This window comes from Rhinichthys klamathensis, unplaced genomic scaffold (assembly GCF_029890125.1).
Source record: "Rhinichthys klamathensis goyatoka isolate OS25496 unplaced genomic scaffold, OSU_Roscu_1.1 h1tg000475l_1, whole genome shotgun sequence".
Taxonomy (NCBI): domain Eukaryota; kingdom Metazoa; phylum Chordata; class Actinopteri; order Cypriniformes; family Leuciscidae; genus Rhinichthys; species Rhinichthys klamathensis.
In genome coordinates this window covers 106,026-117,809 of record NW_026606963.1, presented here as the reverse complement: position 1 = coordinate 117,809, position 11,784 = coordinate 106,026, and the positions used below count along the sequence as shown (strand labels likewise).

Sequence of the window (11,784 nt, the reverse complement as noted above, 5' to 3'; positions counted from 1 at the left end):
AACATCTTATAGACTTTCACTGCACATGGCATTTTGAGGATTTTATCAAACACTTTAAAAGCACAAGCATATAAATTCAAATCAACAAAGAAAAAGAGTAAAGGAAAGTGGTATTTTATTCACTTATGCTGCATAAGAGTATGTTGGTCTTGCAACACTTTTGTGCAATTCACAGAATTAACACTGAGTTTAATCTGAAAAATAGTGATTCTGATTTGATCATTAGTTGGATTCCTCCTCTCTCTCATTCTTTGGTGGCATAGAAAAGCCCCCAGCGTTGGTCTCCTGTCTCACAGCGCAGCAGTTTCTCTGTCCATCCCTTTACAATGGCATCATAGTCGTCCTTAGAGAACTCCTGTGGAGGAGACAGTGATTATCAGCATGCGTGCATGACATTCCCAACAATATTCAGACAAACTGGCTAAACTCGTTTTTAAAGGGGTCATATAATGCCATTTTCATACAAGTTAATTTGATTCTTTAGGGTCTAAATGAAAAGTTTGTAATATACTTTAATTAAAAATTCTAATTAGTATTGTAAGAAAACACTAATTTTACCTGGTCAAAAACAGCTCTGTTTTCAGCACGCCATTTAACTGCATGTGTCTTTAAATGATAATGAGCTTTGTTGACTCCGCCCCTCTGTTCTGTGGGGCGTTTTGACACAACGCACGTGGAGTGTTTCCTTGACAACAGTTGAGGGTATATTTTGGAGAGAGAATGGCAGCGGGAGTCTCTGAGGACACATCTGTGCAACCGTATCAGTTTGTACTGGAGTCGGACCCGGAACAAGATGACGGCCGCAAAGAAGTTCGACAATTAAGGCTCGAACAGGACGTTTCTGAATGATTGGTTAACATAATGTCACTTTGATCTATCTTTGTATGTACTGGCAGGGTAGAGTGAGATACGAACGCTATGTGTTTACTGATGTATACGTACACAATTTGTAATAACACAAGAACCATAACGCGTTGTTCATTATAAACGTGGGATTATGAATTGTATTGAGAAAACATAGAAACATAGAAAACGTCGTAGATAGAAAACATGCCGTAATGTACCCTGAGTGTAAACCTTAGCCACATTCATCGTGAAGCGTGCAAGCGATTTGCAAAGATTAATACAATTTTACACTCACTTCTTCTGGAGGTGCAGGAGGGACATGAATAGTTACCGATTCCTTTTTCAAAACCAGCTTTATACTGACCCTCGTTTATAAAGCAGTCTGGTGAGAAATGATTCGCTCAAACATGAGAGCATTGACGTCGCTCGTGGGGAATATTCTCTTCGAAAACAAAACTCAGCCACTGCGTCTTCAGCGGTTCGGGTTTAGGAACATCAAAATGACTGTGTTCGTTATTACACCCAAGAACAGAACACCACAATCGCTTAGACGCCATTCTGCTCCAGCGTATCAACAATGACGGACTATGATGACAGCTCGCTCAGGGCGGGTCTGTGTTGAAACGCTGCTGTCAATCAACAATTGTGGGCGGGGCGTCCGATTCAGTGACGTCACACGGTCGAACGGCTCGATTTGAGGCAGGGGAAAACATATAGAGAGCCTAAGTCCCTCCCCTTCCGGTCGACCACCATGGGACCTTATTTCGGAAAAATATTGTATGGTAGTCAATGGCGAGAGACAACAAATATTTTGATCTCGTTTGAATTGTGCCCTCAATTACACATATGATGTTTGCCAATTTTAAAGATACATTTTAAAGTCAAGAAAGTCTTGAGATATAAGACGTAAAAATACATAATACAAAGACTACAAACCCCAAAGGTGCACATCACATTCAGGTGCACATTCTCTCAATGAATGAAGCTAACTTTACTGAAGCTAACTTTACTGAAGCTAACTTTACTGAAGCTAACTTTACTGATGCTAACTTTACTGAAGCTAACTTTACTGAAGCTAACTTTACTGAAGCTAACTTTACTGAAGCTAACTTTACTGATGCTAACTTTACTGAAGCTAATTTTACTGATGCTAACTTTACTGAAGCTAACTTTACTGATGCTAACTTTACTGAAGCTAACTTTACTGAAGCTAACTTTACTGAAGCTAACTTTACTGAAGCTAACTTTACTGAAGCTAACGTCTGTCATTGTTTCTATAGTCTTACGTTATAATCGTAACGTTACGCCGTCATCGAGTGTTTTGTACCAGACTGCACACACACGAGCAGCGGATCTCGCTCGTTGTTTCGCTTCCCTGGAGATGTAGTTCATCGAGCGATTTTCACATAAAACTAAATGTTACTCTTCTGTTTTATGACAAACTGAGACTTTCTTGACTTTCAGAATTATCTTTTAAATTGACAAACATCATATGTGTAATTCAGGGCACAGTTCAGACGGAATAAAAAGAGAAGTTGTCTCTCGCCATTGACTGACTGATTTTTTCCGAAATAAGGTCCCATGAGCCGGAAGCGGAGGGGAGGGACTTAGGCTCTCTATAAGGAGATTAAAACAAAAACACTGGATGGATTTTTATCATTATATGATGGTTGTGTACAGGCACTGCCAACACACATTTCAGTACAATCAACTTGAAAAAGTGCATGACCCCTTTAATGACTGTATTTTTTTTTATTTACAGTCATTAAAAATGAGTGAAATAAAAGGGAAAAGGGGAAATAAAATATTTCCTCCAACAGTGTGAATGCAAATGTGAGGTTGTAAATGTAATGCAGATTTTGCATGAGCATAAAAGTGTGTGTGTGTATGTGTGTGTTTGTTTACCTGTATAAACTCATCTTTCATGTCCTCGGCTCTCTGCAGTTCAGTCTTTATCACCTGAATAAATTGGTCTGTCCTGTCCTCTGCGCGAACATTACTGAATCCCACCTCGCTCAGGAACTGAAAAACACACAAATACACTCAATATTATCATAGTCATCATGGTGCATAAACAAGCTTTGGATAAAGGTGTCTGCTAAATGACTGAATGTAAATGTTCACCATGGGAAGCGGACACGTTATTAAAGGGATACTCCACCGTTTTTTCGTGTATAAAGTATGGCGGAATAGCACTTGGGAGCACTTCGACTCGGCGCAGTAATATCATCATATCATCAATGAGAGGGAGGGGAGAGGGCTTTTCAGGAGTGATGATATTACTGCGCCGAGTCGAAGTGCTCCCAAGCACTTGCTATGGTATTCCGCCATACATTATAGTTATCCATTTTACACGCTTAGAAAAGCGCCACGTTTTATTTTGTGTCACCATACTTGGTCTTGTAACTACTCGTGTAACTGTATTTAAATAGGGAAACCGTGGAGGTGTTTGGTCGCTTCTCTGTTTGGATCCTAATGAATGAACTGGGCTAAGCTAAGTGCTAACAAAGTTTCGCCGCAAGACAGAGCGATTTAGTGAACGCACTGAGACGAGAGAGGTATGTATCAACTCGTCTTAGTTAAGGGAATAACATAGTTTAATATGAAAAAACAGTGGAGTATCCCTTTAAGGACGCTATAAACAGCAGTCTCTATCATGCCTCATGAGGCCGGTAGAGGGAGGTTTACGTGCACAGCTCTAGCTTGCCTCCATTACTCTCATCGACCTAAACCTCACTCCCATGCAGGTCATGGCACCAAATATAACCCGTCCAGTTCAACTCGACCCGCTCCGTCATGAGAGGCAGGCACGCTAACAATGGGCTAGTGCGCTTCTTGAGGTCAAGCTTTTACTACAGTAGCTTGCCTTCATTACATCCAGGACTAACAGATATCATCAATGTTACATAATAAATCAATACTAATTCCAAACAAAAGCAAGCTGTAATAGTACACTATGATTTTATTAGGTCTGTACTTGTGTATCCCGTGTCCCACCTGTCCGTATCTCTGAGGTGTGTAGAGAATATATCCCCTCTGGTTGACGTAATCCTGAAACGCTGGAGACCAGGGCTTCTCTCCACAGCAATAGTCACTGATCAGCAGCTTACCGCTCGGCTTCAGCCATGACTGAAAAACACATGCATACACACACCTTAAAGCAATATTTCAATCTGTTATTATGGACTCCTATGAAAATACATGGTTTGTCCATTAGAGGGCAGACCATGCACATGCAGTTTGCCTTTACTCTTATTTTGCATGTCAGCTTCCCATATTGCATTTGACATTTTAGATACTATGCACTATAGATCAATACAAACACAAAGGCTTGTTTTTATTACCCATAAGTAATATGTCATCTCATTTGAGTCCTCTCAAGGAGGTTCAAGGTGATGTTTACTGTTTAAACCACAAACACTGAACACCTACACACACATATTCACCGGAACACACACACTAACACACAAACATACACGCGCACGCACACACACACAAAAACACACACACACACACACAAACACACACACACACTCACACCTGCTACCGACTGACAGTACATTTACACATGCAGATGATCATTTGCATGTCCTCATACATACACACATGCACACACACAAATATATGGTACTTCTATATAATATAAAGTCAAAGGCATGAAAACATGCACCCAAGCACCTGTTTACCTGTGTGAACACTCACGTAAAATTTTCTGAAGAGGTCAAGTTTGTCCCTGATGTGCAGAATCGTGTCTCTGCTGTAAACCACATCAAACGTGGCGTCAGGAAACCTTCTTTTTGTGGCATCCGACACCTCAAACTGCACCTGCAGAGGAAGGACGAAGTTAATCTGCTATCAGGAAGTGCAGAACGACAGCCAAAGCTGTCCCAGAATGCAGCTCTGTTCATTCTCAAAGCTAGACGTAGTTCAAATTGATTAAAAACATTTTTTCCACATTTCCTGTGGAAAAACTCGCTGGCATAGTTCTAAGGTGTTGCTATGCAGTTACTAAGCTGTTCTGAGTAGTTTGATAGGCTTGCTGTGGTTGCTATGATTTTCTGGGTGGTTGCCAGTGTGTTGTATTGCAGTTGCTAGATTGTTATAAGTGGTTGCTATGGTGTTATGGGTGGTTTCCAGGGGGTTGGTAGGTTGTTATAGGTGGTTGTTATGGTGTGATGGGTGGTTTCCAGGGTGTTACTAGTTTGTTGCACTTTGCTATGTAGTTACTAGGATACTCTGGGTGGTTGCTAGGGTGTTGCTAGGTTGTTACAGCTGATTGCGGGTGTTGTGAGTGGTTGCCAGGGTGCAGTTGCAAAGCTGTTCTGAGTAATTTGTTGCCTTTGCTATGCAGTTACTAAGGTGTCCACGTGGTTATCTTGCTATGCAGTTGCTGAGCTGTTTTGAGTAGTGTGTGTGATTTGCTACAAGGTTGCTAGGGTGATCTGAGTGGTTGCCAGAGTGTTGCTATGCAGTTAAGAAGCTGTTTTGAGTAAGTTTTTTTATTGCCTTAGCTATGTGGTTGCTAGGGTGTTGTGGGTGGTTGCCAGAGTGTCGCTATGCAGTTGTGAAGCTGTTCTTGGTAGTTTTTTGCCTTAGCTAAGTGGTTGCTAGGGTGTTATGGGCAGTTGCCAGAGTGTTGATATGTATTGGGTAAAAAACTCAACTTACTAATGGGAGTTTCTCTGTGACGGCTCTCTCCATGGCGATCTCCACCATGTTTGAGGAAAGGTCCATCCCCAGAACCTCCACTCCAAAGGTCTGTCATTAAAACGGATAGTCAGTAATTAATCGTGTCACGGTAATCAGAAACAGCAGCTGTGAATGATCATGTGCAAGTAGTCAGATTGTAACACCTGTTAAAATATACTGTAGATTAAACTGAATTTTTGTTTGATAACATTCACGTTTCTAAAAAGTTTCAAGGTCCCAAGGAAAGTGGACTTAAAGAGCGTGAAACACGTTCTGTGGCAACACATAAACCCATCATATGTCAACCTTTGGCTCACCTTGGCCATGTAGAAATCTCCACCTCCAATCCCACAGCCGACATCTAGAACCTTCTGTTCTGCGGCCAAGTTCAGCATATCAACAAACTCCTGATGGGTTACAGATTAATATGTCAAAGAGATCAACAGAAAACAAACCGTTAATTATTCACTAAATGATGAGATAACACAGATGATGCAGAGAGCAGTAGTTCTCCACTGATATCCAAAGAAAAAGTTAGGTTGGTATCACTGATCTAGAGTGGATATGAAAGTTTCAGTTACTCTTTCCGAAAATGATATAGTTGCTCCAGTAGGTGGCGACAAGTATTGTATGTGATTCATTCAGGAACGAAACAAGTGGCCGTTTTAAAGACCAAATCATTGAATCATTCATTTATCCGCAATTCGTTAAAAAACACAAATTCATTTAGAAAGGAAACCAGCGGCTGTCTTAATTATTCTTTGAATCATTCATTCAACCGAGTAGTTCAAAAGAAAGATTCATTCAGGCGGTTGGCTGCGTCCGAAATCATATACTCTCTTGAGTAAGTACTTATTTTGAATAGGTTATCACTTCACGACCGCTAAAAAAAGTATGTTCTGTATGGTCTAAGTGTGTGTAGTATGAATGTAATCTGGACATACTACATTCGCCATGATTCATTATCATGTGACCTACCAGCGTCAATTACGTCGCTTCACTGCCGAAAGTTACATAGTTGCTCCAGTAGGTGGCGACAAATCAACGTACTGAATGTGAATCAATTATTGATTCATGTGTGTGTTGTATGAATGTAATCGCATTGTTGTTCTTATCATGTGACCTCAGTTGCGTCGATTTTCATTCCCAAAGTTACACAGTTGCTCCAGTAGGTGGTGATGACGAGTGACTGTATTGTGCGTGAGTCAATTACTACAAGTTTTCTCCCGTGGCCTCATGGGATAGTAAAGTGTCCATCGCATGCACACTTCAGTATCTGTGGAAGTAGTGGGTCATCCGGGGACTTTTTACCTACTCTTTTATGAGTACTATTATGTGAACTCTTAATACGCATGTGCACGCCATCAGCATTCTCACAGGTTCGCGTTTTTAAAGTTTGCGTAGAGGGAACTTAAGAGTTTTCTGTTAGAATGGTGTCGTGTTAGCGGCCCCTAAGTTAATAACTAATGATCGTTGCGACGGAAGTGAATCAATCAAAACTAACTTTAGCTGGACAATAACTTTATTCTAGCTAGAGCTGCCATAAAGCCAAAACAATCTCTGATACTGTAATCTCCTAGTATCAATGTAAAGACGCTTTGGAACAATCTACATTGTTAAAAGCGCTATATAAATAAAGATGACTTGACTTGACTACTATTTGTCATGATTCTGCCATCATGCTCTTGATTTTCCTAGTCTTGTGGCAGGATCAGGGCAGAACCATGTTTTGTGTACAAGCGCATGGCCTGTTGTTTGGGCCATGTGCTTGTGTTGTCTCGTTACGTAACCTCGCCCCCTTGTTATCCTCGTCTTGTCATTATTGTCTAGTCAGTTTCACCTGTTCGTGTCATTAGTGTCTCCCTATATTATCCCCTTGTGTTTGCTGTCCTTGGTCAGTTCATTGTCAAAACTGTGTCAAGATCTTTGTCAAACTTTCTGTGAATCTTGTCTATCGTATCAAGCTGTCTTGTTTTGTAAAGGTGTTTTATTAGTTTAACCTGTCTTGTATTGCCCCATCGTGGGTTTTGTTTTCTGTTTTGTCATCAATAACCCCCATTTTGAGTAATTTGCTGTCTGCGTTTGGGTTCGTTCCTCCAACTACATGACAGAATGAACCGACCAAAGAAGAACCCAGCAGACTGTATGTCTTTCCCCGCTAGACCACAACAGACTGACCAAGAACCGAGCCTGTCACTGTGAGCGCTGCACCCGAGCCTGTCACTGTGAGCGCTGCACCCGAGCCTGTCACTGTGAGCGCTGCACCCGAGCCTGTCACTGTGAGCGCTGCACCCGAGCCTGTGACTGTGAGCGCAGCACCCGAGCCTGTCACTGTGAGCGCAGCACCCGAGCCTGTCACTGTGAGCGCTGCACCCGAGCCTGTCACTGTGAGCGCTGCACCCGAGCCTGTCACTGTGAGCGCTGCACCCGAGCCTGTCACTGTGAGCGCTGCACCCGAGCCTGTCACTGTGAGCGCTGCACCCGAGCCTGTCACTGTGAGCGCTGCACCCGAGCCTGTCACTGTGAGCGCTGCACCCGAGCCTGTGACTGTGAGCGCTGCACCCGAGCCTGTGACTGTGAGCGCTGCACCCGAGCCTGTCTCTGTGAGCGCTGCACCCGAGCCTGTGACTGTGAGCGCTGCACCCGAGCCTGTCTCTGTGAGCGCAGCACCCGAGCCTGTCACTGTGAGCGCTGCACCCGAGCCTGTCACTGTGAGCGCAGCACCCGAGCCTGTCACTGTGAGCGCAGCACCCGAGCCTGTCACTGTGAGCGCAGCACCCGAGCCTGTCACTGTGAGCGCTGCACCCGAGCCTGTCACTGTGAGCGCAGCACCCGAGCCTGTCACTGTGAGCGCTGCACCCGAGCCTGTCACTGTGAGCGCAGCACCCGAGCCTGTCACTGTGAGCGCAGCACCCGAGCCTGTCACTGTGAGCGCAGCACCCGAGCCTGTCACTGTGAGCGCAGCACCCGAGCCTGTCACTGTGAGCGCTGCACCCGAGCCTGTCACTGTGAGCGCAGCACCCGAGCCTGTCACTGTGAGCGCTTCCCCCCGAGCCTGTCTCTGTGAGCGCTGCACCCGAGCCTGTCACTGTGAGCGCAGCACCCGAGCCTGTCTCTGTGAGCGCTGCACCCGAGCCTGTCACTGTGAGCGCAGCACCCGAGCCTGTGACTGTGAGCGCTGCACCCGAGCCTGTCACTGTGAGCGCTGCACCCGAGCCTGTCACTGTGAGCGCTGCACCCGAGCCTGTCACTGTGAGCGCTGCACCCGAGCCTGTCACTGTGAGTGCAGCACCCGAGCCTGTGACTGTGAGCGCAGCACCCGAGGCTGTGACTGTGAGCGCTGCACCCGAGCCTGTGACTGTGAGCGCTGCACCCGAGCCTGTCACTGTGAGCGCTGCACCCGAGCCTGTCACTGTGAGCGCTGCACCCGAGCCTGTCTCTGTGAGCGCTGCACCCGAGCCTGTGACTGTGAGCGCTGCACCCGAGCCTGTCACTGTGAGCGCTGCACCCGAGCCTGTCACTGTGAGCGCAGCACCCGAGCCTGTCACTGTGAGCGCTGCACCCGAGCCTGTCACTGTGAGCGCTGCACCCGAGCCTGTCACTGTGAGCGCAGCACCCGAGCCTGTCTCTGTGAGCGCAGCACCCGAGCCTGTCACTGTGAGCGCAGCACCCGAGCCTGTCACTCTGAGCGCAGCACCCGAGCCTGTCACTGTGAGCGCAGCACCCGAGCCTGTCACTGTGAGCGCAGCACCCGAGCCTGTCACTGTGAGCGCTGCACCCGAGCCTGTCACTGTGAGCGCTGCACCCGAGCCTGTCTCTGTGAGCGCAGCACCCGAGCCTGTCACTGTGAGCGCAGCACCCGAGCCTGTCACTGTGAGCGCTGCACCCGAGCCTGTCACTGTGAGCGCTGCACCCGAGCCTGTGACTGTGAGCGCTGCACCCGAGCCTGTCACTGTGAGCGCTGCACCCGAGCCTGTCACTGTGAGCGCTGCACCCGAGCCTGTCTCTGTGAGCGCAGCACCCGAGCCTGTCTCTGTGAGCGCTGCACCCGAGCCTGTCACTGTGAGCGCTGCACCCGAGCCTGTCTCTGTGAGTGCTGCACCCGAGCCTGTCTCTGTGAGCGCAGCACCCGAGCCTGTCTCTGTGAGCGCAGCACCCGAGCCTGTCTCTGTGAGTGCTGCACCCGAGCCTGTCTCTGTGAGCGCTGCACCCGAGCCTGTCTCTGTGAGTGCTGCACCCGAGCCTGTCACTGTGAGCGCTGCACCCGAGCCTGTCACTGTGAGCGCAGCACCCGAGCCTGTCTCTGTGAGTGCTGCACCCGAGCCTGTCACTGTGAGCGCTGCACCCGAGCCTGTCACTGTGAGCGCAGCACCCGAGCCTGTCACTGTGAGCGCAGCACCCGAGCCTGTCACTGTGAGCGCAGCACCCGAGCCTGTCACTGTGAGCGCAGCACCCACGCCTGTCACTGTGAGCGCAGCACCCGAGCCTGTCACTGTGAGCGCAGCACCCGAGCCTGTCACTGTGAGCGCTGCACCCGAGCCTGTCACTGTGAGCGCAGCACCCGAGCCTGTCACTGTGAGCGCAGCACCCGAGCCTGTCTCTGTGAGCGCAGCACCCGAGCCTGTCTCTGTGAGCGCAGCACCCACGCCTGTCACTGTGAGCGCAGCACCCACGCCTGTCTCTGTGAGCGCAGCACCCGAGCCTGTCACTGTGAGCGCAGCACCCACGCCTGTCTCTGTGAGCGCAGCACCCGAGCCTGTCACTGTGAGCGCAGCACCCGAGCCTGTCACTGTGCGCGGCACCCACGAGTCTGCAACATTCAATGCCTCTCCAGAGTCTGAGGTGATGAGTGACGCTTCTTGGGGAAGCTTTGACTCCAGTACAGCCTCTAAGAACTCTGTTCCCATTCCCGCTTCCTTTACGCCTGTCAATCCCCTTGTCTCCGTTTCGTTGCCTGCTGCTGTCCCCACTGTTCCCGGACTTCCATTTGTTTCCCCTGTCTCCCCTGTCATGGCTCAACCCCGGACTGTTTCCCCTATCGCCCCTGTCTTCGCAAAACCCCAGACTTTTTCTTCACCTCGTGTGTCTTCGTCCAAGCCTGCCCGGATTCCTTGTCCCCAGCCCTTGTCCCGTGGACCTAAGACCCCCAGCACTCCTATCCACCCTGGACCACCCCCCATGAACTCTGTTTTTCCTCCTCCTCCCCTGCCTTGTATTTTGTTTTTGATGTTTCACCCGAACCCTGTTATAGTTTATTCATGTATACCGTTGTTGATGTTCGCTATGTTTTGTTGGTTTTTGTCCATGTCTCGTTCTGTCTTGTCTTGTGCTTAGTGTCCCTTTGAGGAGCGTCTGGTAGCCACTCCTTAAGGTGGGGGTTCTGCCATCATGCTCTTGATTTTCCTGGTCTTGTGGCAGGATCATAGCAGAACCATGTTTTGTGTACAAGCGCATGGCCTGTTGTTTGGGCCATGTGCTTGTGTTGTCTCGTTACGTAACCCCGCCCCCTTGTTATCCTCGTCTTGTCATTATTGTCTAGTCAGTTTCACCTGTTCGTGTCATTAGTGTCTCCCTATATTATCCCCTTGTGTTTGCTGTCCTTGGTCGGTTCATTGTCAAAACTGTCAAGATCTTTGTCAAACTTTCTGTGAATCTTGTCTATCGTATCAAGCTGTGAGTACCTGTTGACCGTCTTGTTTTGTAAAGGTGTTTTATTAGTTTAACCTGTCTTGTTTTGCCCCATCGTGGGTTTTGTTTTCTGTTTTGTCATCAATAAACCCCGTTTTTATGTTATTTGCTGTCTGCGCTTGGGTTTGTTCCTCCAACCACATGACACTATTAGACGTACTTTTGTCACATACTGTGTTTCGCCTACTATATAGTAGGGAAGTATGCGATTTCGATGCAGACACTGTCATTGCATGATTTGATCACCTGATTTGTTCAAAAATTCCTATTCCTTCATGAATGAAACCGTATGAATGAGTCGTTGAATCATTCATTAAACAGTTTGTTGAAAATGAATCATTCAGGAACGAATGTTGCTCGGTGTTACAACGGCTCTACTGTGGCTTCGTTTGCAACGATTTTTGTTGGCAGAACATCTTGCTGAACTGTAATATGTATTATGTATATTATGTATGTATGAAGATAATAAGTACCGGGACTTATAATCTTCGTTCCCAGGATCTTTTCCTGCTATCTGTCCCAAAGGTCAGAACTGAGCTAGGAAAAAAGGCTTTTAAGTTT

General features: G+C 47.1%; 1 protein-coding gene across 2 annotated transcripts in view; it reads right to left on the bottom strand.

Annotated features, from left to right (window-relative positions):
• Window positions 1-98: 98 nt before the first annotated feature.
• pmt (phosphoethanolamine methyltransferase) overlaps window positions 99-11,784 on the bottom strand; it is a 30,352-nt gene continuing 18,666 nt past the window's right edge. For both annotated transcript variants that reach the window (XM_056237020.1, XM_056237019.1), the window contains exons 7-12: window positions 5,853-5,942; window positions 5,515-5,604; window positions 4,549-4,671; window positions 3,844-3,975; window positions 2,752-2,868; window positions 99-355 (exon numbers count right to left, since the gene is read on the bottom strand). In XM_056237020.1, coding sequence (XP_056092995.1) covers window positions 245-355; window positions 2,752-2,868; window positions 3,844-3,975; window positions 4,549-4,671; window positions 5,515-5,604; window positions 5,853-5,942 — 663 coding nt within the window. In that variant the 3' untranslated portion in view covers window positions 99-244. The remainder of the gene's footprint in view (window positions 356-2,751; window positions 2,869-3,843; window positions 3,976-4,548; window positions 4,672-5,514; window positions 5,605-5,852; window positions 5,943-11,784) is intronic.